The 27,885-nt window shown below is 42.0% G+C and overlaps 1 protein-coding gene across 1 annotated transcript in view; it reads left to right on the top strand.

The window, feature by feature from the left end:
* TMCO1 (transmembrane and coiled-coil domains 1) overlaps positions 1-27,885 on the top strand; it is a 488,674-nt gene that overhangs the window by 249,446 nt on the left and 211,343 nt on the right. The window contains exon 4 of the mRNA XM_044085738.1: positions 18,217-18,281. Coding sequence (XP_043941673.1) covers positions 18,217-18,281 — 65 coding nt within the window. The remainder of the gene's footprint in view (positions 1-18,216; positions 18,282-27,885) is intronic.

The raw sequence follows: 27,885 nt of genomic DNA, 5'->3' as shown, positions 1-27,885 counted from the left end.
TGACGGACCTCGATGCTTTGCCAGAGATGGCCTGCATCTGTCACCTCTGGGCTTCCGGATACTTGCCAAGGATCTTGCCACCCCTATAGTGCCTTTTTTAGGCGGTGTTTCAAAGACCTAATTACCACCATAACAGCTACAAACAAATGCAATCTGAGGGTCATATTGTTCAATACTAGAAGTCTAAATCTCAAAATGCACTCACTCAAGGCACTCCTTAAAATGGAGAACATCGACATTTGTGCTGTATCGGAGACCTGGTTCAAGGCAGCAGAAAGCACCCCTGCACTACCAGGCTATAACTCATTCCACACCTTTCTGCCCCAGAACTTAGACCAAAGCTCCAAAGGCGGTGGTGTCTCCATATTCATAAAGGATGTGCACACCTCCAGACTGGTAGTTCAACATAACACATCAGAGATACTTCAGGTGCAGCTAACAGTGGGTAAGACAGCGATTCAGGTTGTAGCCTGCTATAGGTCCCAACCATGTCCCAAGACTCGCATTCCATGTTCCCAAGCACCCTGAAGGATATTAGGGCCCAACCTAACTTTCTCTTACTAAGCAACTTCAACTACCCCTCCATTAACTGGGTGTACTTCTCCTGTACCAATACACTTGCCCAATGTTTCCTGGAGTTCATTAATTCCAGTGTCCTGGACTAGCTTGTTCTTACCCCCCACTAGAGGTAGCAACATCCTTGACCTGGTCATTAGTAACATGGGTGACCGTTGCTCTACACCAAAAGTCAGCTCCTGCCTGGCTAGATCTGACCACAAACTAATCACCTTGGAAAACCACATCCCCCCCCAACAAAGGTGACCACCATGAAAAACTTCTCCAAAGCTAACTTTGGGATCCTAGAAACAGAGGTGGCTAACTTCACGGCACTCATGCAAATGGCGAATAGTTGGGTGACTGCAGAATCATACACCAATGCACTGTACGAGCATGTATACAAATGCATGGATCTCGCCATACCATATAGAGCCAAGATGCTCTCCTCCAAAAAAAGAAGACAATCTGGTGGTCCCCTGCCATAAACAAAACTCTACAACAGAAGGCGGAAACTGATGCGGAATAAGGTGAAGCCCCAAGACTGGAAAAACTCCCTTGAGGGACGTTGAGATCCCTCATCAAATCCTCTAAAGCTAGGTATGAAAACAGAATTGCAGCAGATAGTAAAGACAACCACAAGGCCTTCTATAGTTATGTAAAGTATCTCCACGGCAATACCCACATTTTCTCTGAGCTACTGCACAATGATACCTCCTATAAGCCAACAGATATTGCCAGTATACTGGCCGACAGCTTGTGCCAACCCCCCCCCTAAAGGGACCAATCACAATACCAATAGATTGCCAGGCACCCAGTATTACTGCTGCACAGGTTAAAACAGCACTGTCCAAGGCCAAGAATACAGCTTCTATGGGGCCTGACAATATCCCTGGTTGTGTTCTACATGAACTACAGAGTGAACTGGCACCTCACCTGTGTGCTCTGTTCAATCACAGCTTCACTTCAGGCTTTGTCCCTGCTGAATGGCGCACTGCTACAATTATCCCTCTCCACAAAGGAGAAGTGATGACAGACCCTGGGAACTATCTCCCCCACTAGCCTGACTGGTCTGATATCCTACAGAATGGCCTCACTGTGACCAATGACTCGTGTCAGAACCATGGCCTTAAGCTCAAAAAATGTGTTGTCATCCCCTTTGGGAAAAACCCATGAATTACCACATTGATGGTAGTCCACTGAACACAGAAGACATTGTAAGAGATCTGGAAACACAGGCTGACAGCAACCTCTCTTTTGATGACATTGCCACTGTGGTCAGAAAGTCCTTGTGTGTGGCACATCTCATTACTAAGGGTTTTGTATCCAGGAAGAAAGAGGTCATTGCCTCCCTCTACTCTTCCCTCATTAGGCCAGTCATCGAGTACAATGCCCCATTTGGCATGTATCTCACTAAACACCTGCAACAACTGGAGAGGCTGCAAAAGTACCTCACAATGGGGATCCTAGGCATTAAACACTTGTCCTATATGGACAGACTCAAAAAAACTCCACCTATTCTATGTCTCATATCGCGTACTTAGAGGCGATCTCTGCTTGACTTACAAAGCCATGTCTGACCAAGCTCTGTTAGAAATGCTACATATAAAGAAATCCCAATCCCTCCATGTCACATGCTCCAGAGACCTCAACCTCATTACCACAATTAACAGAGCATGCTGGAGGGACAGATTCATAACCCAGAGACTGCCCATGCTATGGAACAGACTTCCCATACATGTCAAGCAGAGCAGCTCACTGACCCTCTTCAAGACAAATCTTGATGAGTGGATGGGAAACAGAAAATTCACCCTGGGGATAACACCAGTGGCTATACTCGACAGAGGCACTGGGAACTAAGGTCAGGTGGCACTATGCCAGAGTAATCCTATGGCTAGGCTTGTAAAGGCCCCAGGGCCATTAGCCTAGTACACACCTTTGAACTTATGGTTGTAAAACATACTTAACTGTTCATCACTATGCATGCAACCATTTGACAATGCCAGTTTTATCTTTTTTCTATTGTATTCCCATGGGCTAAGCCTAAAATGGTCCATTTAAATCAATATCCTACCTTGGTTATTAAAGGAGAGTTAACGAGCACAAGTTATGGAAGCCAATTTTATAGGAAGGAGGCTATATGGAAGCTCTGCTTCAGTCTTGGAGAAGGTAAAGAATTAATGTACAAATGTGTTTGCAAATTATGTATATATACAGAGGAATGTGGGCAGTTTAATGACTCGAGGAGGCACTATTACAGTTGAATGTGCTCATGTATTTAAAAAGTTAAGATTGTATGGGCAGAAAATGGATAACTGAGAAGAACTGCAAAGTCTCCCTTCCACTGGTTTCAGAAGTAGTTAAAAAGGTGCAATATCACCTAAATTTGTGTACTGAAGAAATGCTAAGATTTTTTATTATGTAAGTGGAGTAGCACCAACTTAGTGGAGAAAAGAGCTGTGTATAGATTTACAGGTCATGTGATTTGGATACATCAGTGAAGAGGAATATTTATATTGTCCATTTACTAGTATTAGACATTATTTGAAATCTTATGTAAACTTTAGCATCATTTTTATAGCTTTCTAAGTCGTACCTTTTGTGTAGAAAAAAACTGATTTCTAGTAATAGGCAGAGCGATTAGATAACTCTTATCAAGGATGTGTTTTATATATACATTGACTAAACACACAAATTGTTGGGAAGGAGGTTCCGAATCAAGAATTTACCATTGGAGCGTTTGAGGTTTTTTGACAACCCCCTCATGCGTGCTAGCCATTTGGCTGACTGATGCATTCTTGTCCATTTCATTCCCCCACTGGGGGAGAAGGATAATCTCTCACTTCATCCTTCACACAGGCAGCCAAGTAGGGATTTTTGCTACATGGTATACCCTCCCCTATCATGGTATGTGTTCCAGGTATGGATATGCCGCAGGTATGGTATTGGGATGTCAGTCATTTATGTAGGTGACACAACCGCTTAAGCAGTCCTGCTTCCTTTGAGCAAACTGCTCCCAGTAGGTCTTTGGTCTCCAGTAAGGTTTCATTAAAGGAGAGCCACACCCACAGACTGAAAAAAACTGTTTATTTCATCTTGATATTTCCTACATTTTAACACTAATTTTGGACTCTTATGTACTTTTTTATATTTTTAAATGTAATTCCAGAGTCTTCCTACATGGGGTCTGTCATCTTGATTAGTATCTCTAAGTATCTGATAATGCTGTGTTTGGCTTTAAAATATTACATCATAGTCTCTAAGCACCCGTCAATGCATTGACGTTACATGTGTTTTCACATGTACCCTGCTTTCTTTTATTCAGTCAGGTTTAATTATCATTTCTTGCTTTTCAATGACTATTTAAAAGACAAACCAGGATAATTCCATAGAACAGTATTATCTGCACATTATTTTTGTCTCCTGCTGTGATCTGTCAGTCACAGCAGCAAACCGCTCAAATTTGCGACATTGACAGATACGAAGGGGAGGTGTTTAGGGGGAGGGGAGGTGAGTTTAAGAACTACATCTGAGGCATAACAAAAGAATGAAAATTGGCCATTTTAGAAAGAAACTGAGAAAAACTGTTCTGTGTGATTATCCCTGTTTGTTTAGTCATTGAAAAGCTAGAGATGGTAATTAAACATGACTGATTAAAAGAAAGCAGGATATACAAGAAAACACATGTAGTCAGTGCATTCACAGGAACGTAGGGGCTATGATGTAATATTTTAAAGCAAAGCACTGCGATGTCTGATATCTAGAGGTAGACTGAAAAATCAAGATGCCAGACCCCATGTGGGCAGACTCTGGAATTACATTTATAAATATGAAAAAAAAGTATATAGAGTCCAAAAATGGTGTTAAAATGAAGGACACATCAAGGCATGATGAAATAAAGATTTTTTTTCAGTCTGTGGGTGTGGTTCTACATTTCTCTCAACCCACACTCCAGGGAGAAGTAAGCAACCATTGTCCCTATACTTCTCTCCCTCCTCAATTGGCCCTTGCTGGACCCTAGTCATCAGCCATACTCAAGTTAGTGGAGTCATAGAACTCTGTCCATGTACGCAGTGGAAACAGACACTACTGTTAAGAGTTTCACAGCAATTTTGTGCAGTACCAATGAATGTATAAAGGTAGCTACCTTCTTTTTAAGAAATCAAGAAATCTCTCCTGTCCTTTGGCATTCCTGACCTCGCGGTTTTGGTGATACTGACTCGCCAAATACTTTCAACATAAGGAATCTAAAAATATACAGCCAATTTTCAGCCTTCTAATTGCCTGACATACCATAAATTTCTTCTCCTAACCTGGTGCCAAGACTAGCTTAAAGCAGAACCTGACCAGCTGATGTCCTTCAAGACCCCTCATAACACCTAAAGGGAAGCAAAGCACGTCTAAACAAAATTAAGTATAAAACTATAATTCAAAAACAAGTGTAACTACTTAATTCTACTGGACTTTGGCCTCTAAATTACCACTAGAATTCACCCTCCCTCTATTTCTTCTGCCAGTCAGTTGTGTTGTGTTCTGTTCTTATAGTGCTACACAATCCTTGTTTCACTCCTTAATGTTCTACCTGCCCCTTACTGTCTTTTGCTGTCATACTTGCCATTGTAAAACCTTACTTCTTTTGCTCTGTTCTGATTCCTCTAAATGTCCTTCCTGCCCCATTTTCTGTCCTATATAAATTTATTTTCTCTGTAGATGTTCTTCGTGTTTCACTGTTGCAGTCATTGCATTTGGGTAATCTGCTGGCAGGTTGCCCTCATTCGGCCTGATTAACAAAGTCTTGGGTCCTGCGTCGGTTGCTATCCCTTCTTCCATGACGTCAGGTCATCAGGAGTATAAAACATGCAGCAGACACCATTACATCAGTCTTTCTTGCCGCACGGTGCCCAAAGCAGAAGCAGTTTGCAAGTGCCGGTCGGCCGACTCCTGAAATTTTTGTTTTAGAGTTTCAGAACCGAAGTCTTCAACTAAAAGCTAAGTACCCCATTGGGGAAACTTTTTCTTGCTCTTACAGATATCAGTAAAAGTTAATAATTGCATTACTTGTGGGAAGCAAATACCTCATAAGGATTTTCATTTGTACTGTATTCCTTGCCTAGACCCTGACCACAACGTTCCTTGCTGTCGGTTTTGTGCTAAATTTAATCAACGCATTATTAAACGTTGGTATATTTTGTCTCACGATTTAATTATCCAGAAATGTCATTGGTTAGCAATCCGACTACCGAAATACCTAAAAAAATGCAAAGAAAAAGACAGAGACAGACCATCGAGGTCCAAAACTGATGACAACGCTTCTCCTAAGCCAGTCACCAGTTCGCTGGTAGTCAGTGAGGCGCTTTCGCAGCCCCTGATGCCCACTACTTCTGATTCGCAGGCCTCTACTGAGACCCATTCGGAGTCCGGTATGCTGCGAGATGCTTCAATTATGGAACCCGCAGATGTCTCTACCTTGGATGGGTCCGGAGCCGCTGTGCAGGCACCGGCTTCTGATGGTGTTTTCAGGCCTACAGATTTGTATATTAGACAGACGCCATCTTCAAAACTAAGGCCAAAATCTAAATTTATATCTAAAAAACTGATGCCTGGGCTGCATGTGCAGGCCCCTATGCCTAAAAACAAATTATCAAAATGGCTGAAGATTTAATTACTCTGGTCAGGGGTAGCCAACCCCCTCCTTCGAAGAGACCTAGGCAAGACATTGATTATGAATCTTCTGAACAGGATTCTATTTCTTCTGACTCTTCTAATGAACAAGATTTGTCTATACCTACTTATGAGGACTCTGATGCAGAAGATTCCATTCCTTCAGCTTCTCCCCCTGAGGATTTTTCTTTTGGAGAAACTTTACATACCTTAAGGGAACATTTCCACTGGGAAAGTCAGGATTTCCCCGAATCTAAAAAGAGACTTGGGGATTTTCTTCTTCTTCCTCAGCATAGGCCTTTGTCTATACCTCCTGTTCTAGACATTGTTGATGATGTTTTTTCAGAATCTAGTATGGCTCCTGATTCTCTGCCTCCGGCTCCTTGTAAGCCAGACAGATACTACAGGGTTCCTGACTCCCACAAATTCCTTTTCAAAAACCCTGTTGCAGATTCCGAAACCATTTCTCAGGGTCCCAAGGGCATTAAGGCCTCTACTGCTAAAAATCTTACCCCTTCTGATAGAGATTCCAGGGCGCTGGATAGATGGGGTAAGAAGGTTTACACTTCTGCAATCTTGGCAATCAGGGCTTTAAACTGTCAATTTCATATGCATAAATATCAACAGCATATCATGGGACTGCTTAAACAGAAAATGATGTCAATTTCTGACTGTGGAAAATAAAGATTTACAGGATTTATTGCATTCATCTGAACAAGTTGGAAAACATACTTTGCAATGTGGTTTTGATTCTTTGGAGGCCTCTTGCAAGGCTGCTGTAACTGGGTCTGTGCTCAGAAGGCATGTCTGGCTCAAAGAGCAAACTCTGCCTGATCACGTTAAAGCAAAATTGTTGGATGCTCCTTTACAACAGGACCGTCTCTTTGGTAATTAGGCTGAAGAAGTTTTAAAAAAGATGGAAGATAAAGCTAAATCTATGCAAACTGAATGATTTCTTATAAATGCAACCTTGAAGATTTAGTAGGCACTGGCCTATTAAGAACTGGTCCTTTCCAGTTCCTTCGAGAGCCACTCAAGTCAAACCCAGACATTCCAAAGGCTCCAGGTTTCAGTCACAAGGGACTTTTGGAACAAAACAATGGGGTGCCTCCACCTCCAAATCTGGAAACAACAAGGCACCTCCCTATGGTAAACAGTCTCAATGACTTCCCTCGACACTCACCAAGCACTTACCTTTTAGCCGCCTCTTTGGGGGGAAAACTGGCACTTCATGCAAGAAGCTGGCAACTTATAACCCAGGACTAATGGGTTTTAAATATAGTATCCCAGGGTTACAGATTTCATTTCCAAACGTTGCCAATCCCAAACGGATAGCCAGACCTGCCCCCAAATCAGTGGGCAGAGGCCCAGAAACGAGTTCTGTTCCTCATGAACATGGGGGCTATTCAACCAGTACTAGAAGAGGAAAAGGGACAAGGTTTCTATTCAAGACTTCCTGGTACCCAGAAAAGACAAATCATGGCGTCCAATTCTGGACTTATCTACTCTAAACACATTTCTGGACATTCCAATATTCAAGATGCTGACTCTTCAACAGTTACTTCCTATGCTAGGCAAAGATGCCTGGTTGGTAACTCTAGACTTAAGAGGCTTACCTGTATATCCCAGTCAGGAAATCTTGCAGAAGATACCTCCGCTTCAAAGCAGGCTACTTGCATTACCAGTTCTCTGCACTGCCCTTTATCTTGTCAACTGCGCTTAGGGTCTTCACAAAGTGCCTGGCTACAGTAATTGCATTTTGCAGGCAAAGAAATATTCAAATATATCCATACCTGGACGATTGTCTAATTCAGGCAGAAAACAAGGACATTCTTCTGAAGCATCTGGCGTTTGCAAAAAGGGTTCTAACTGGTCTAGGGTACACCATAAACGAAAATAAATCACAACTGGTACCCTCTCAAAAAATTACATTCCTGGGTGCAAGCTTGAATATAACTGCCGGGATGGCTTACCTTACACCAGAAAAGCAAATTCATTTGATAACTTACTTCAAACAGGTGGCCACAAAAACCCTGCTATCTGCAAGACAAATTCTGCAAGCCTTGGGGTTTATGGCCTCCTGCATTCTTTTAATTCCATATGCAAGAGTGCATATGAGGAAACCTCAGTGGTACTTGAAAAGTTTATGGAGTCAGCATTGTCACAGCCTGGAAACAATGATTCCTATCATACCTTGCCTGCAACTAGAGTTCCTATGGTGGGCAGAGGCCTGCCACCAAACCAAGGGACTGCCATTCACTCCACCCCCTGCCGCCCAAACCCTAACTACAGACAAATCAGACTATGCTTGGGGGGCTCATCTGGCAGGGAAGTGCATTCATGGCAAATGGAGCCCAAATCAAATGCACCTTCATATCAATCAGAAAGAGATGCTAGCTGTCCAGAATGCACTGACAGCCTTCAAGGACTACCTTCATCTAGGACAATTAATGATAAAGACAGACAACACCACACTTATGTGGTACATAAACAAGCAGAGGGGTACACACTCCTACCCCCTTTGCAGGCTAGCCATGGCATTGTGGAACATGGCCTTGACCTACCAAATACAACTACAAGCTCAATTCCTGCCAGGAAAGCTGAATATTCTGGCAGACGAACTAAGCAGAAATCTCATGGACCCACACGAATGGAAACTGGAACAACGGATTTTCAACATGTTGACACGCAAATGGGGGAGTCCAGACATAGTTCTGGGGTGAGGCAAAAAGATCTATCAGTTGGATAAATTCTGCACAAGAACTCATCACAAAAAAGCCTGGAAAGTGGATTCTCTGTCATTCAGCTGGAAAAAACGATCAGTCTATGCTTTTCCCCCTCTGCCTCTGCTCTCCAAAGTTCTGCTAAAAGTAAAACAGGACAAACCAAAAATGATTCTGATTGCTCTAGAGTGGCCTCGCCAACACTGCTACCCACTCCTGCGCATTGTGTCACACCTTCCACCATGGCACCTGCCTCGGGCACCTTACTTACTGTCTCAGCAGAACAACCAAATTCTGCACACTCGGCTCCAAACTTTGAATCTTGCAGCCTGGCTAATCACCTAAATTCACTCTTAGCATCCCTCAGCAAACCTGTGATGGATGTCATTTTGAAGGCGAGAAGGCCTAGTACTAGAAAATCTTATGCTGACAAATGGAAAATATTCTGTGCCTGGAACCAATCACAAGGAATAAGCACAGCAGTGCCCAATATTCCTCAGATTTTACAATACTTAACTGAGATGCTTCACAAGGGCCTGTCCTTTTCTTCCATGAAAATCCATGCCTCTGCCATTTCAGCTCATTACAACACAGAACCTCCCCTCTTCTCTCAACCTCTGCTAAAGCAGTATCTCATAGGGGCCAGAAACTTAAGACCACCCAGGAGATCTCCAATCCCTGCCTGGGTCCTCAATTTTGTATTGGAAAATCTCACTCTCCCTCCTTTCGAGCCAGCTGCTACTGTAGACTTAAAATTCCTCTCCTGAAAAACCGCTTTCCTTTTAGTAGTCACTTCAGCTAGAAGGATTTCTGAATTACAGGCTTTTATGGCAGTGGAACCTTTCGTTATTTTTTATGCGGACAGGGTGTCTCTCAGGACCAATCCATCCTTCATGCCTAAGGTGGTATCCAGTGTGGCTCTTAATCAGACAATTCATTTGCCAACTTTCTTTCCCAATCCACAGAACAAGGGGGAGCGGATTCTGCATTCATTGGATGTACACAGACAACTTAGAATTTACTTAAACAGGACAAAATCTCTAAGAAACAAAATCTCTAAGAAAATCTGAACAACTACTGGTGGCATTTGCAGCAGGGGCAGAGGGAAATGCTATTTCAAAGCAGACAATTTCCAAATGGATAAGCCATTGTATTCATTTCTGCTATATGCACCATGGTAAAACTATCTCAGATCTCATTCCACCAGGGCTGCATCTACTTCTACAGCCTTTCTCAGAAGTGTTTCTACCAGAGACATTCTAGAAGCTGCTATCTGGAGCTCAGTTCATACGTTCACCAAACATTACCATTTACCTTTCTTCTCTAAATCCAGAGCTGGCTTTGCCACTGCTGTCCTGCAGGGCCTTATAGCTGGTCCTAATGCTGTATAAATCCATCCTCCCAACCATAGCTTTGGGAATCTACCCAAATATAATGACTGCAACAGTGAAACACGAAGAACATAGTATAGTTGTGTACACTTACCATAAATGTACATGTTTGTATTCACTGTTGCAGTCTTGGTTACCCTCCATCCAGCCCCCTGTTTTTCTCTTACTATACCTCTTTCTTTTACTATGCTTAAAAGCCTTTTTGGTGTATTTGCTTTTGTTTGGAGGTATATTTTTGTGTTCTAAATTATATATATATATTGCTCCCCATTTGGGGGGGCACCTGACATCTGGGGCAAGAAAAACTGATGTAATGGTGTCGGCTGCATGTTTTATACCCCTGACGACCTGATGTCATGGAAGAAGGGACAGCAACCAACGCAGGACCCAAGACTTTGTTAATCAGGCCAACTGAGGGCAACCTGCCAGCAGATTACCCAAATGTAATGACTGCAACAGTGAATACACTCTAACATCTACATTTATGGTAAGTGTACACAACTGTACTTTTTCCAACTGCCCACTCTTTGTCTCTATAGTCCTGTCTGGAGAGTAAGCGTTAAAAACAGAATTTACCAACTGATAAATAGAAGTCTTGTGGGGTTTTTTTCCTTTTTTATAAGTAATCTAATCTTAAACTAACATCTCAGTTCTTACTAGTCTCTCTCTCTTTTTTTCCCCTCACCTGTTCCAAGCTTGTCTCAGCTACTTAGCTCAATCCATTAACACCTACTCAATTGCTATTTTCCTCAACTTCCCAGAAGAGTTCACTAACACTTTTAAACCCTATTACTCTTTAGTTCTATCCATGCACTTTACTCTTTCAATAACTATTTTCTCTTTCTTTATCTCCACATCTATACTATATTCTCTTGCAATGTAAATCAACACTAATGCCTTCTTTCTCACACCATACTATTTTCTTAATGTCTCTAATACCCTTATTAAACACACAATTACAAGCCACCTCCCTCAGTCACATACTAACACCTGCACCTATAAAAACATCTACCCAGGTCTTCTCTCTCCATATCCACAAAGATAGCTTCTCTGATATAACATCCTCCCTAACTGAACATAATGATATTCTCCTAACAAAAATTCACTTGCTTCCTACAACTGACAAAACCAAATTAGTACTGCATATAGTCTCCAGGCACACTAATTATGCTAGATGTATTTACCACCTCATAATTCACCTCTTCAAACTTTCACAGTGTGGAGACATTCATCCCAATCCCTGACCTACACAACCAGCCATCTCCCATCAATCATCCCCCTCTAAAAATTTGCTGCTAATAACACTAAACATACGTAGTATACGGATTAAAATAACTGAACTTCACACATGGGTAACACAGTACTCTCCAGATGTAGTAGCAGTTACTGAAACCAGGCTAAAGCCACACATTCAAGATACTGAAATAGTACCTCCAGGATATAATTTTAAGAAATGACAGAACCTATAAAAATGCAGGTGGTGTAGCACTAGTTTATCATAACACCTTAGTAATAAGTCCCCTCTCCAAAACTGTTCCATCCTTCAGTAATGCAGAAGTTCTGCTAGCATACATGCAGATAAACAACTCCAAACAAATTTGTATTGGAGTAGTCTATTTTGCCCCCAGCCACAACATCCCAATACTTAGAAAATTTTCTTTCCTGGACTAACATCACAAATGAAACTATTATTATGGCCAACACAAACATCAACTGGCAAAATCTAATCACTGATTCCCCAACAGAGAGTATACATCTTCATGGCTTTATGCAACTTATCACTGGCCCTACCAGAATGCAAAATAATAAACTCTGTACATCCTTGGATTGGATGCTAGTAAATGATGACTATAAATACTCCAGTTCCAACACTCCTCCAAATACCCCAAGTGACCATTTACCAGCGTATACCTGCAGAACCCCACCTCATGTACCTAAACCTCACACCTATAAAACATCAAGAAATGTAACCAGATTCAGTCAGCAATTATTTAACAGTAGCTTAAAAGCTATAAACTGGTCCCCATTGAAAATCTTACCACTGGAAGATGCTATAACTCACTTCAACAAAGTCTTCTTAGACACCTTCAGTAGCTTAACTCCTCTCAGAACCAAAAGGACAAAAATAAACCACACACCCTGGCTTACAAAATGTATAAAACTAGCTTTCCTAACTAGAGACAGAGCCTAGAAAGAATGGCATAAAAATAAAAATGAAGGCAACCAACTAACATACAAACAGTTCGTAATCACCGACAAAAAAAAAAATATTTCTCTCAACAATTATCCTGCCAAACTAATAACCCTCGAAAATTCTGGAAATCTATTTCAACACTCCTTACTCCTGGAACCGCACAAAACCCATTTCCTGCCCCAGATAAAGAGCCATCTCAAATAGCAGGCACGTTCAACTCCTACTTCATTGACAGTTTACTAAAACTCGTACATTACTCCACACTGAATACAAACTCTAGCACTATGGAAAACCTAATTGAATCAAATTCAGTTAATACTAACCCCAGCATAAAAACCTCCCCTGTCCATCAAACCTCAACAGTTAGCCTTACATCAGCCACTTTCTCTTTACAATCTGTACCTACCTCACTAATACATAAGCTTCTTATTAAACTAAAACATTGCTCCTTCTCTGCTGACAGTCTTCCAATTAGAATATTTAAAAGTTGCCACTGATGCAGTAGACTACCCAGTTAGTATTTTGATTAATAGATGCACCTCAGAATCTAACATCCCTAAGCTTCTTATCAAACTAAAACTGCTCCCTTTCAGCTGACAGTCTTCCAATCAGAATATTTAAAAGTTGCTGCTGATGCAATAGACTACCAAGTTAGCATTTTGATTAATAGATGCATCGCAGAATCTAACATCCCTAAACTATGGAAAAAAATCTATCATAATTCCCTTACACAAGGGAGGAAAAATTAATTAACTATCCGGTTATCAACCTGTCTCCATCCCCTCCCCCCTTATCTAAATTACTTGAAAAGTGTATACGCATACAACTTATGAAATTTCTTTCTGATGATCGTCTCCTTGCACCAACCCAACATGGTTTTCAGCCAGCACATAGTACTACCACAGCACTACTATCCTTCATAGACACTGTAAACAAAGCTATGGAAACTGGTCAATTAACATCGGTAATATTACTATATCTATCAAAGGCCTTTGATACAGTGTCACACTATAAACTTTTACAACAACTTCCTACCCTAGGATACTCTGTCTACCCAAAAATGGTTCTCCAGTTATTTATCTAATAGACAACAATGTGTTAGTTAGCAAACTAGTCTGTCTGAATACCAGGTTAATAGTATAGGAGTCCCTAAAGGATCCATTCTATTGTCCCTTGATTTTCAATATATTCATCAACAACCTTCACACCGTCTCCCTTCAAAGTACAGTCACCCAGTATTCAGATGACTCCACCATTATCTCTTCCAATAACCCTCAATAGCTCTTAAAAATTACAGAAGGCACCTTTACCTGTATTGAAACCTGGTAAATGATGCACAACTACTACTTAATCAAAACAAAACACAAGCTTCTGTTCTCACAAAAACCACTCGCATATAATTACAAAATATATTCACAGAATAAAACTCAAATTGGTTTTGTAACTCGGGCAAAGCTATTGGGTATCACTATAGACGACAAACTTACATTCGAACAGCATATACTTAATACAATAAAAAAACAAAAAACACACTTCACATTGGGTAAACTTTACAGACACAAACATTTTATGGATAATCCCACCAAAAAACACTAGCCAATACCTTCCTACTCCCATCCCTCCTGTATGGGCGGCCCCATTCTTACCAGCCTACATGCATCCCTAAAAAAAAACAAGCTACAATCATTCTATCATAAAGTTGCCAAATCTGCAACCAGTGTATAAAACCGTACACACCACTGTTATGCCTTTAACAAACTAAACTGGCTAGAATTCCCCCACTGTCTTAATTGTGCTCAATTATCTCTAGGTCATAAAATTATATACAAACCTGACAGCTGCCCTGCCTTAAGCCTATCCTGCAGCCTTACATCCCATCCTAAAATCTCCATTCCACAAACAGCTAGTAAATTTATTTAAATCTAGTAACAGCCAGACACAGACCCTTCTCCTATGCCATTGCAAAACTATGGCACACCTTGCCTCTAAATATCACTGCCATAGATTCCTGTAATACTTACAAACTTGCACTAAAAAATCACTATCTCAACACTCACATTTGCCCATACTCTTAACTAAGAGTACCATTCTTAATCCATCTTCCTTGACTTCTACTTTCCCTCCCTAATACTTCCCTACAGCACTGTCTATATTTCTTCAAATCCCTCGTTTACAGCTTCTTGAACTACTGTCTCTATATCTTCCTATCTTACTGTTACCTCCTCCTTGACTAAACCCTCACTCTCACCATATTCTCCACTGTAGCTTACTAAATGTCCATCACTTAACCTCCCCACCTTATCTCATACAATATTTTTCCCATACATCATAGATAAGATTCACACATTAACCTCCCTGTCATCCTTCATATCTTCCATTTTCCTTTACTTCTATCACTAATCTAAACAATCTTTGTCTCGTCTTTACCAGGTTTTTATCCTTTATAATCACAAAGCCCAACTGCTCTATTTGACAACTTGTCTGCTTTACTAATAAAGTCTACAACTCTAACTGATCTGCCATTTAAATCAGCTATGATCTACCATTAATTTTAATCCATTTACTTGATAATTTGTATTACACCTAGAAAAGAGTTAAAATTAGTTAATTCTGCAAATATATAAATGTCCATATCTGCTCTAGAAAGGCATGTAATGTCTAGCTACAATTGTATAATCGTTACTGTCTGTAATTGTTTCTGATGGAGCTTTTCTCCCTGGGCCTCTGCTGAAAATGGGTTCCTGACCCAGTCGGACTTTCCCAGTCGCCAAATGTCAATAAATAAATAAAATAAGTAAATAATCTAAATGGCAAGCAGAGTTTCTTTATGCAGTTGTAAATTTATACAAATTCAGTTCATAACGAAACTTGTGAAAAAAAATGGGCATTAAGAGAAGATGGTGAATATCCTTAAATATGGTGTGTTAACATTAGGAATTTATATGCTTTTTTCATTGGTTAATAAAGTATATGTAAAGCTGTAGATTTAAGTTTGGGGTGCCATAATCAAGCAATCATTTATTCATTGATAAATCTAAGGTTACATCAATAGTTAAATATGTGCATGACACGTTGTATGACATGCTCATGACAAGATCAATAGATAAGTCATTATATGATTTTTTGAAGGTAGACTCACCCCTTATACCTGTCATAAAAGGAGTTTTAAAATAAAATTGGATCTTTGCTTATCGTGGTGGTTCCTGGCAGTATTTTCTTCGTTCTACTTCATTTGGTGCACGGAACCTTTGGATGATCGGCTTTTTTCTCCTGCTGCTGGTATTATTCTTGATATACTTAGCCGTTCCTCACGCGATGGATGTGCCGAACATTGAATTGGACTACAATCCAACAGGTGCCATACGAACCGATAGTTGGAATTGCTTATTCTATCAAAAGGATAATCCACTTTTGCGGTTAGATACCAGCCATGAAATTTTGGATAATGTCTCAACGAATAACGAGAATTTACATGACTTTTTTGGATATCTGAGATCCTTGGAAAATGATCTATACCGTTTACACAGGTTTGTCTGGCAAAGAAGACATCTCCAGGCGTGCCTACATTTCAAAGTCATTCCCCGAGGCATGCGTGTTTTATGCATGCCAAGTTACGGGGATAGTCATCCTGAACTGCTTCGCAAGTGGCAGCAGTTAAATATCGACTTTGGCAATCAATATATACAGCTTCTGTTGGAACATTTCACACCCATCGAAATGGAACTTTTGGCTAAGGTAGAGGAACAATATGACTATTTAACTACTAATTTTAAAACTGAGTTTTGTATCTCTAAGATACAATCCATGAACAAACAGTTAGCGTTGTATAGCAATAAATTAGAACAAGTAAAAATTAAGAAACTTAAATGTGACTGTGAAGATTTTCAATTGGGGCGTATCTTTGTGTGGCCTAGAGTCAATACACAATCTAGTGCCCATGCTACTCAGTCACCGCTAACTGTGAATGCAGTTAATGAAGGCACAGTTACCACTTTAACAGAATCGCTGGGCAATAGGCCAGCTTTCTCTTCTCAAATAGATAACACTAATCATCAGGAGCCTATTACATCTAATACACCCGGTTTGTCTTTACCTTGTAACCAACAAGGCTTGAATGCTCCTGAAAATTTAGGTGCCAAGTCTAAAACTTTTGGCAAGAACAACACTTTTGCTACACCTTTGCCTTTAAACTTTCCACTCCCCTACAAGGATGCCACACGCACGCGCTCTGGGAGCAGGGGAAGAGGAAAAAGAAAACTTTCGGGAGAAACACCAGAGCGGAGAAGGAGAATGAAGAACTAAATTCCTTGTTTTTCAACCTGGCGACTAGGTCTTTCTCATCAGAAGAACAATTGTTGCTCAATAGAGGGTTATCCTTTAAACCCTCTTGTCATAGTGTGTTGTCTGACACCCTTATAGGCTTACGCTTGTTCGCCAGAAAGTTATCTCTCAAAGTGTTTTTTAAGGATGATTTATCTGATAGTCATACTTCAGCCTGTAATGTTATAGCTTATAAAAGAAGAAGTTCGTTTATACCCCCGTTAACATCAACCATTGAGTGCTTTATGCATACATGTGAGCATGACTTTTATAGTTATTATGAGCATGATAAGCATAGCAATACTTTTGTGAATTTGAATTATGCACAGAGAAATTCTTTAGACGCTTTGGTCAATGATGTGAATATAGTATTTAAACCAGCGGATAAGGGAGGGGGTGTTGTCGCCTTAGATAAATGCTTTTATGACCAATTGATGAACACAATGCTCAGTGAGGATAAGGCCTATAAAATCATTGATAAATCTAAGGTTACATCAATAGTTAAATATGTGCATGACACGTTGTATGACATGCTCATGACAAGATCAATAGATAAGTCATTATATGATTTTTTGAAGGTAGACTCACCCCTTATACCTGTCATAAAAGGAGTTTTAAAATAAAATTGGATCTTTGCTTATCGTGGTGGTTCCTGGCAGTATTTTCTTCGTTCTACTTGTCTGCTTTACTAATAAAGTCTACAACTCTAACTGATCTGCCATTTAAATCAGCTATGATCTACCATTAATTTTAATCCATTTACTTGATAATTTGTATTACACCTAGAAAAGAGTTAAAATTAGTTAATTCTGCAAATATATAAATGTCCATATCTGCTCTAGAAAGGCATGTAATGTCTAGCTACAATTGTATAATCGTTACTGTCTGTAATTGTTTCTGATGGAGCTTTTCTCCCTGGGCCTCTGCTGAAAATGGGTTCCTGACCCAGTCGGACTTTCCCAGTCGCCAAATGTCAATAAATAAATAAAATAAGTAAATAATCTAAATGGCAAGCAGAGTTTCTTTATGCAGTTGTAAATTTATACAAATTCAGTTCATAACGAAACTTGTGAAAAAAAATGGGCATTAAGAGAAGATGGTGAATATCCTTAAATATGGTGTGTTAACATTAGGAATTTATATGCTTTTTTCATTGGTTAATAAAGTATATGTAAAGCTGTAGATTTAAGTTTGGGGTGCCATAATCAAGCAATCATTTATTTATTTATTTACTTAACTTTTTGTAGAAAGGCAGGGGTAGAGTTGTTTTATTCACAAATTTGTAAGTTCCTCTAGTTCTGAACTGGAAACCATCACAGATTTGAACTTCATTACTAATATGTTGGAATAACAGATGACTTTTTCTTTGTAGAGCGACAGGAGGAAAAGCTGAAGAACAACAATAGAGACTTGTCAATGGTAAGGATTCTATTGCTTGTTGTCTACTACATTTATTTATAAACCGAAGAAATGAAAGACTGAAATTCCAACCCCAACAGTTATTTAAATGTATATTACAGAGCTAATCATTTTTATCTCCTCATTACCTCCTCCACTAAATTAAAAAAAAAAAAAAAAAAGAGAGAGACTGCAGGTGCAGAGACAAGGTATATGAGGAAACAACAAACCAAGTTCAAGACCAACTCTAAGAAGCTGGTGAGCTCAGGGTGGTAAGGAATGAGTTTCCAAGGGGATGTTTTCTTCGCTGGAGTATATGCAAGTTTAAGCTTTTTTTTTTGGTGGGGGGGTATTTGCATCTCTAAGTGATGACCCTTTCGTGACAGGTCTGATGAGAGCCAAGTACAGTGGAAAGATTGCATCCTTGGATCTGAATGCCATAACTTTGGATATAAGCTATGCAATGAAAATGGACTTCTTTACAATAGTGGATAGGTGGCGATCAAAGAGCAGTTCGTTCATTGTTGACATAGGGTCCCAGACCCCTGACTGAGAATAGGATTAGCTTTCAGGGGTGTGTTGTCAATGTGATGGTTACAAGGGAAGTTGTGTTTGCTGAAGGCTGCAATTATACATTTCTTTGCATTTAGTTTTTTTCTGTGGTTTTGAAACCAGCTGTCAAGCAAAGGCCCTGTTGGAGGATTTTGGTGTCCTCTGGAGCATTTATGAAGGCATCTCAACCATACCATTTGCTTTGATCTCTTGAGAAGTAAATGCAAAAGAGGAGTGGCCCAAGGACGGGACCCTGGGATACATCAGTAGTGGCAGATCCTTTGAAGGAGATAGAGCCACCCACCCTAATTTCCTGGATTCTGTTTTGAACCCATTACCTAGGAATTTAACTTTTATCTGAGAGAGTTACTATGATACCGGAGTGTGGGGTGGTGTTAAGGCAAAGTCCAGACATGCACTGATTTGCCCTCATCAGTTGCTTCAGTAATCTTCTCTAAGAAGTTGATGAGGTTAAATAGACGGGATCTGCCCTTAATGAATCTGGTTTTGGCTGAGAGTTTGCAAGTTACCTGTGTCCTTGTTTATTAATACCATAATGACCCTTTCCATAGTGTTATAGATGAGGCTGGTCAGAGTTATGGGTGTATAATTACCAAAATCCTTTGATGCCTCACCTTTGTGCAAGGGGATGACTGTTGCTGATGTTCATTGTGTTTCACTGTTGCAGTCTTAACTAATGGGTTATCTGGCTCCAGCTAGCCCTCGGTTGGCCAAAATACCGAAGGTAAGTAAAAATTACGTCCGTTGCCGTCACTTGTAAAGGGTGTTGGGGCGTCCGATACAAAGGAGGCAGCTGACGTCACTTCCTCAGTCTTCCTTGCTGCGGAGCCCGAAGCAGAAGCATTTCATGCTCGAGTGCCGGTTGGGTTCCAACTGCACAGTTGAAGTCTACTAGAGCTGAGTACCCCGTTGGGGGGGGGGTCCTCTTTTCTTGCCTTAGCGAATGTCAGAAAAAGTTAATAATTGCCTTACCTGTGGAAAGTAGATTCCCCATAGAGATTTTCATTCTTATTGTATTATTTGTTTAGGCCTTGACAACAACATTCCTAACTGTGTTCTCTGTGCCTCCTTTAATCTGCGTACTATCCGTCATCTGGCTAAGCTTTTAGCTAAGCATTTTGGAATTTGGCCTAAGTTTGTTGGTATTGCGTCGCAGGTCTTCAGGCCTCTGATATCCCCAAGAAACGGAAGGATAAGGACCATGACAGGCTTCTGAAAGTCAAGTCCTCGAATGATGGTAAGACGGTAGCCAGTGAGGCGCCTTTGCAACCCCTGCAGTCTGGGAATTACTACTGCAGGCTACGATTGAGACTATTTCAGAGTCCCTTAGGCCTTCGGCCTCCATTTTTGTCTCCCGACCTTTCGCCAGTCGTCTCTTCAGCTGGAGCAGGGGCCACTAAGCTGACTCCGGTGTCCGAGGCCACCATTCTGCGTTCGGATGGAAAGCTTATTCCTTCAACTTCTACTGTGACTTCAGCGGTTGCCAGGCTTCCCAAGTCCTTCAGGCTTGCAGGTAAATCTTCCTTTCGTAAGCCTGTGAAAAAGCAGGCTCCAGATGTCCTTCAAGGATGCATCTGCAGTCCTTACAAATGGGTTGTCCTGTCGTCAGGCAGCCCTTCGGTCGGCCGGATTCCAAAGTCTGGGTCTGGCCTCGGCTGGTGTCGCACTTCACCTGACGTCATAGCGGCAGTTCTTCGGGTATAAAGGCATCAGCCGACGCCATTTTCCTCAGTCTTTCTTGCCGCGTGGCGCCCGAAGCAGAAGCTGTTCGCAAGTGCCGGTCGGTCAGAACCAGAGATTAGTACTACAAGTACCAAAGACTTCTAAAAAGCTAAGTACCCCGTTGGGGACTCTTTCTTGCCTCAGCCGATGTCAGAAAAAGTGAATAACTGTTTAACTTGTGGGAAACAAATACCTCATAAAGATTTCCACTCTTACTGCTTACCATGTTTAGGCCCAGACCACGACGTAGCAGCTTGTCTAGCCTGTGCTTCGTTCAACCGACGGACGCTTAGACGTCGGTCGGAATTTGCTGAAGAGTTTTTCGGCTCCGATTTTGCTTACATTATGCCATCGGATACTCAGACTACGCAAATTTCTAAAAAACGCAAGGAAAAGGACAGACACTCGCGGCCCGCGGTTTCGGCCGAAACCGCGGTTAAGCCAACCGTGAGTGTCTCGGTTTCGGCTGAAACCGAGTCCACTGTTCTTCCTTCGGCCGAAAGCTTACCACTTACCGAGGCCTCTTCCAGCCTGGCTGAATCTGCTACTGAAATCCCACCTGCTGTTGCAGGTTCGCAGGATTTATCTGATACTATCCCTTTGGATATTTCTACCCCTGCACGTGGAGCTGCTAGGCCTTCTGCATCCATGTCTATTAAGGCCTTTGCCAGGGCTAAAGCAGCAAAAACTACCAAATCTGTGCCTGCTAAGACCCCGTCTCACAGGCCTAGTTCCAGTTCACAAATGCTTAGTCTAGCAGAGGATCTCATTTCTTTGATCCGGGGATCCCAACCACATCCAGACAGGGCCTCTCACCCACCTCCAGAGAAGAGGACTAGAGTAGAGCCCCCTGAGCCAGTTTCTTCGGATGGCTCCTCTGATGAGTCAGATAATTCAAACCCTCCAGAGGGCCCCTTTACTCCTTATGAGGACTCTGATGCAGAAGACTCCATTCCTTCTGCCTCTCCGCCTGAGGAATTTTCTTTTGGGGAAACCTTGCATGCTATGAGGGAACAATTTCAATGGCAGGGCCAGGATTTTTCAGACTCTAGGAAAAGGCTTAGAACCTATTTGCATTTGCCACAGCATAGGCATTTAGCCATTCCTCCAGTACTTACTGTTGTGGATGATGCTTTTAATGATGCTTGTACTGCTCCTGATTCTCTTCCTCCGGCCCCTGCTAAGCCCGATAGGTACTACAGGGTTCGGACACACATTATCATTTGTATAAGGCCCTTTGCAGATCCGAAACTATCTCCCAGGGACCCAAGGCTGTAGCAGCTTCTTCTACCAAAACCCCTCCTCTGAAAGGGAATCTAGGGCCTTAGAGAGATGGGGTAAAAAAGTTTACACTTCTGCTACTCTTTCAGCTAGGGCCTTGAACTGTCAATTCCACATGATTCAGTATCAGGAATTTGTTAGACCAATTGACTAAAAACTGTCCTCGGATGAACCATTAGACAAAAATCTGTACAGGAAATGGTACATAACATTCAGCAGGTCAGTAATCATTCCTTAAAATGCGGCTATGATGCACTGGAGGCTTCCTTTAGATCAGCCATGACTGGCACAGTGATCAGAAGACATGCATGGTTGAAAGAGCAGTCCTTACCAGACCATGTTAAATCAAAGCTCCTAGATGCTCCCATGGATAAGCTCAATTTGTTTGGCTCCCCTGCACAGCAGGTGCTGAAGAAGGTGGAAGAGAAAGCAAAATCTGTCCAGACAGTTAAGGATTTCTTGCAGGTCCAGCCTCCAAGGTTTAGCAGGAACTGGCCTTCCAAGAATTGGTCCTTTCCAGACACCTCCAGAGCTCCGAGAGGCAGGAATAGGCGCTCAAGAGGCAGGGGTCAATCCAGAGGTGCCTACAGGGGCCGTCAGTGGCAGGCTAACAATCAGCGAGGTACAGCCACAAATCCAGCCACCACCACTTCCACAGGACAATCACAGTGACTTGGCTCTGGCACCGCCTACCAGGGAACAACTAGAAGCACCCTTAGGCGGGAAGCTAGCCTTATTTTCAGTAAACTGGCATTACATCACAGGAGACAAATGGATTTTACAGACAATAGACCAAGGTTACAGGTTTCACTTCCATACTCTACCAAGGAAGAGAGGAATGCCAAACCTACCTCCAAATCAGAAGACAGAAGCTCTAGAACAAATAACTCACTTACTAAGGATGAGAGCTATAGAAAGGGTACCATCTATGGAACAAGGACAAGGATTTTACTCCAGACTCTTCCTGGTACCAAGAAAAGAAAACCAATGGAGACCTATTCTCGACCTGTCCGCTTTAAACACATACCTCATTGTTCCAAAATTCAAAATGCTGACCCTACAGCAGCTTCTTCCCATGCTGGGCAAGGAGTCTTGGCTGGTAACTCTAGATCTCAAGGAGGCATACCTGCACGTCCCCATACGACCAAATTGCAGAAGATACCTCAGATTTCTTGCAGGATCAGAGCATTATCAATTCTCAGCATTGCCCTTTGGCTTATCTACTGCACCCAGAGTATTCACGAAATGCCTGGCATCAGTAATTGCTCATTGCAGGCTTCAGGGAATTCAAATTTATCCTTACCTGGACGACTGCCTGTTACAAGCGGACAACAAAAACAAATTAACAAAAGATTTGGAAAGGGTCATTCATCTACTACAAGCCCTGGGATACACAGTCAATATAAAAAAGTCAAGGCTGATACCATCCCAAAGGATAACCTTCTTAGGTGCAGATTTGGACACATCAAAACAAATGGCATTCCTGACAGTAGAAAAACAGGAGCAACTCCCTTTCTACTTCATGGCATTAACAAAGCAGAACCAGCTAACAGCAAGAAAGGTCCTGCAAGCTCTCGGTTACATGGCATCCTGCATAATATTGATTCCACATGCCAGACTACATATGAGGAAGTTGCAATGGTACCTAAGGAATTTATGGTCTCAGCACAAGCACAGCCTAGAAACCCAGATTCCAATAATTCCATGCCTGAAACAAGAATTCCAATGGTGGGTTCAGGCCTGTCAATCAAACAAGGGACTGCCCTTCCACAGCACTCAACCAAGCCAGACCATCACAACAGACGCCTCAGACCTCGGTTGGGGCGACATGCTGGACAAGTGCATACAAGGCTTATGGACTCAAGACCAGCTGCACCTACACATAAATCAAAAGGAAATGCTGGCAGTAAAACTGGCAATTCAGGCATTCAGACCATTTCTTCGACAGGGTCAACTGCGGATAAGGACGGACAACACCACAGTTATGTGGTACATCGACAAACAGGGAGGCACACATTCGTACCCTCTATGCCGGATGGCAATGGACCTCTGGAATGTGGCACTGAGCTTCAACATTCAGCTTCAAGCAATTTTTGTGCCAGGAAAAGAAAATATACTAGCAGACATCCTAAGCAGAACTACCACGGATGCCCACGAATGGATGCTGCATCCGGACATCTTCAAAACCATTACAGGGAAATGGGGACTACCAGAAATAGACTTATTCGCATCCCCACACAATCACCAACTGAAAAAATTCTGCACAAGGACGTACCACCCACTTGCTTGGAAAGTGGACTCCCTATCTTTCAGTTGGAAAAACCTGATAGCATATGCATTCCCACCTCTTCCTTTGATGCACAAGGTGCTATTGAAGATCAAAGAAGACCGTCCAAGGATCATCCTGATAGCTCCAGTTTGGCCAAGGCAACATTGGTACCCATTACTGAGGAGCATGTCTCGGGAACAAATATGGCCTCTGCCCCTGGTTCCCTTGCTGTTAACACAGAACAACTTCAAAACCCTGCATCCAAACCTGAAAACACTGCAGCTGGCTGCCTGGAACATTGCATAAGACCAAATAACCCAGATTTATCTCAAAGGGTTAAAGACATTATCTTGGAGGCTCGCAGACCCTCAACAAGAAAAAATTATTCAGCAAAATGGAAAAGATATCTCATTTGGAGTACTGCAAAAGGAGAGAATGTGTCACTGGTAAACATAGCTAACATCCTGGAATACTTGGCAGAGCTCTTCCACAACGGCCTGTCCTATTCTTCCATTAAGATTCATGCATCAGCTATTTCAGCAGAATACAACTTGGATCCTCCAGTCTTCTCACATCCTCTGCTCAGGCATTTTCTGAGAGGGATTAAAAATGTAAAGCCACCTAGGAAGCCACCATTGCCAGCATGGGACTTGAACTTTGTGCTAGAAAAGTTGACACTCCCTTCTTTCGAGCCAGCAGCAACAGCAGAATTACAGTACTTATCATGGAAAACTGCTTTCCTGCTTGCAATCACTTCAGCAAGAAGGGTATCTGAGCTACAGGCATTAATGGCAGTACAGCCCTTCCTGAACTTCCATCAAGATAGAGTGTCCATGAGAACTAATCCTACTTTTATGCCAAAGGTGGTCTCCAGGGTATCTTTAAATCAAGCTATCCACCTACCTACATTCTTCCCCAACACACAGAACAGGAGAGAAAGACTGTTGCATACCTTGGATGTACATAGACAATTACGTTACTACCTGGACAGGACCAAGAGCAATAGATAGTCTGACCAGCTACTGGTAGCATATGCGACCGGAATGGAAGGAAAAGCAATTTCAAAACAGACGATCTCTAAGTGGATAGGAAATTGCATTAGATTTTGTTACTCCTACCATGGGAAGAAAACTCCAGAAAACATCAGGCCTCACTCTACAAGGGCTACAGCCACTACCACAGCTTTCTTACGAGGAGTGGCTACCAAAGACATTTTAGAGGCTGCTACTTGGAGCTCCGTGCATACATTTGCCAAGCATTATAATTTACTTTTATACTCCAGATCCCGAGCAGGTTTTGCCACTGCTGTTTTGCAAGGGATCTTAACTACACCATAATCTAATTTCTCCTCCTACCCCAGTTTGGCTATGGTATTCTACCCATTTGTAAGGACTGCAGATGCATCCTTGAAGGACATAGTACAGTTTTGTACCTACCATAAATGTAGATGTCCGATAGGCATGCATCTGCAGTCAGGATTACCCACCCTCCTTCAACTCTGTGGTACTACTAGGGTATTTGCCCATCTTGTAGCTAGCTGGGGGAATCTATTATGGTGTATTTGTTTGTATATATGTACATACATGCTTATTTTTTGTTTGCTCTCTACTATTTGGAACCATTTGCATTAATCCAAATTTAGCCTTCCTAGAGGGCACCTGGCATCTGGGGCAAGAAACACTGAGGAAAATGGCGTCGGCTGATGCCTTTATACCCGAAGAACTGCCGCTATGACGTCGGGTGAAGTGCGACACCAGCCGAGGCCAGACCCAGACTTTGGAATCCGGTCGACCGAAGGGCTGCCTGACGACAGGACAACCCATTTGTAAGGACTGCAGATGCATGCCTATCGGACATCTACATTTATGGTAGGTACAAAACTGTACTTTTCTTCCCCTCAGTCCCAAATGGTTAAAATGGCTAATGATCTTTTGACTCTTATTAAGGGTTCTCATCCTCCCCTTCTAAAAGGTAGGGATGTTTCTCCTGTGGCTTTATCCCTTTCAGGTTCTGATTCTTCCAGCATTTCTGCTGATGAAGAGGAAGTCTCTCAGGTTTTTTCTGCTTTTGAGGATTCAGATACAGAAGAGTCCATCCCTTCTGCTTCTCCCCCGGAGGATTTCTCTTTTGGTGATACTTTAAATGGGAAAGTCAGGATTATCCCCAATCTAAGAAGCGGATTAGGGAGTTTCTGGATTTACCTCAGCATAAGCCTCTGGCTATTCCCCCAGTGTTGGAAGTTGTTCATGATGTTTTTCTGGAGAATTCTTTGACTCCGAATTCAGTTCCTCCTGCTCCCAGGAAACCTGATAGGTATTATAGAGTTCCTGATTCTTATTTGTTTCTTTTCAGGAACCCGTTAGCAGATCCAGAAGTTATTTCTCAAGGCACTAAAGGTGTTAAGGCCACTTTTACCAGAAATTCTGTTCCCTCTGGCAGGGAATCTAGGAACCTGGATAGGTGGGGTAAAAAGGTTTATACCTCTGCCACTCTTGCTATTCTGGCTACCAATTGTCTTTTTCATATGCTTAAGTACCAGCAGCACACCTTGGAGGCTATTAAATCTAGGATAGCAAGTGTGCCTCTTTTGGCCGAGAGTAAGGACATGCAGGATTTACTAAATGCTGCCAGTCTTGTCAATAAGCATTGCTTACATTGTGGTTTTGACATCCTTGAAGCCTCCTGCAGGGCTACAGCTACTGGATCTGTTATAATAAGACACGGTTGGCTCAGAGAACAGCCACTTCCAGAGCCTGTCAAGGCTAAGCTTTTGGATGTACCTTTGCATAAGGACAGTCTTTTTGGCAGCAAAGCAGAGGAAGTCCTCAAGAAGATGGAGGATAAGGCCAAGTCCATGCCAACTGTTAAGGATTTTCTGCAAGTTCAGCCTCCTAGCTTTAGCAGGAATTACCCTTCCAAGAGTTGGACCTTTCCTGATACCAGCAGGCAGAACTGTTCTAGGACTATAGGTTACAAATCCTCTAGGAGGCAAGGGGTTACTTCTCAGAGGTCTAAGTGTTGGCAGGCTTCCACTTCCAAGGCAGGAAGTTCCAATCCTGTATCTCAATCAAAACACTCTCAATGACTTTATCCAACTTCTGCCTGTTCTTGCTTGCCTGGAGAGTCATTTAGGGGGACAGTTGGCCCTTTTTGCAGATGTCTGGGCCACTATCACGGACAACAAATGTGTGCTCAGAATGGTGTCCCTAGGGCACAAGTTTATTTTCCACACCTTTCCAGTTCACAAAGGATTCCCGGACGCTACTCCAAACCAAAGGGCAGAAGTAGAAAAGCAAATTTTGTCTCCGTCTCATCTGGGAGCAAATAGAACCAGTTCTTGCTCTGCGGGTTGGCCAGGGCTTTTATTCCAGACTTTTCCTAGTTCCAAAAAAAGAAGGCGTCTGGCGTCCTATTCTAGATCTGTCCATTCTGAACTCTTTTCTAGTAATTCAAAAGTTCAAAATGCTCAGTCTGCATCATTTGCTACCAATGTTAGAAAAGGATTCGTGGCTGGTAACCTTGGATCTCAAAGAGGCTTATCTGCACATCCCTATAAGGGAAAGTTGCAGGCAGTACCTTCATTTCAGGGTGGGCAAGCAACATTATCAATTATCTGCACTGCCCTTTGCCTTATCTACTGCTCCCAGAGTTTTCACAAAGTGCCTGGCTCCAGTCATTGCTTTTTGCAGGCAGAAGAAAATTCAGATTTATCCATACTTGGACGACTGTCTGATTCAAGCACATTCTCAGGTTCAGCTGTTAAAGGATCTGGAATTCATAAAGAGACTTCTCTGTTCC

Source organism: Protopterus annectens, chromosome 10.part0, assembly GCF_019279795.1.
Source record: "Protopterus annectens isolate FY-2018-M chromosome 10.part0, PAN1.0, whole genome shotgun sequence".
Classification (NCBI taxonomy): Eukaryota; Metazoa; Chordata; order Ceratodontiformes; family Protopteridae; genus Protopterus; species Protopterus annectens.
Note: the sequence above shows the minus strand (reverse complement) of the source record. Positions and strands in the feature narration are given on the sequence as shown.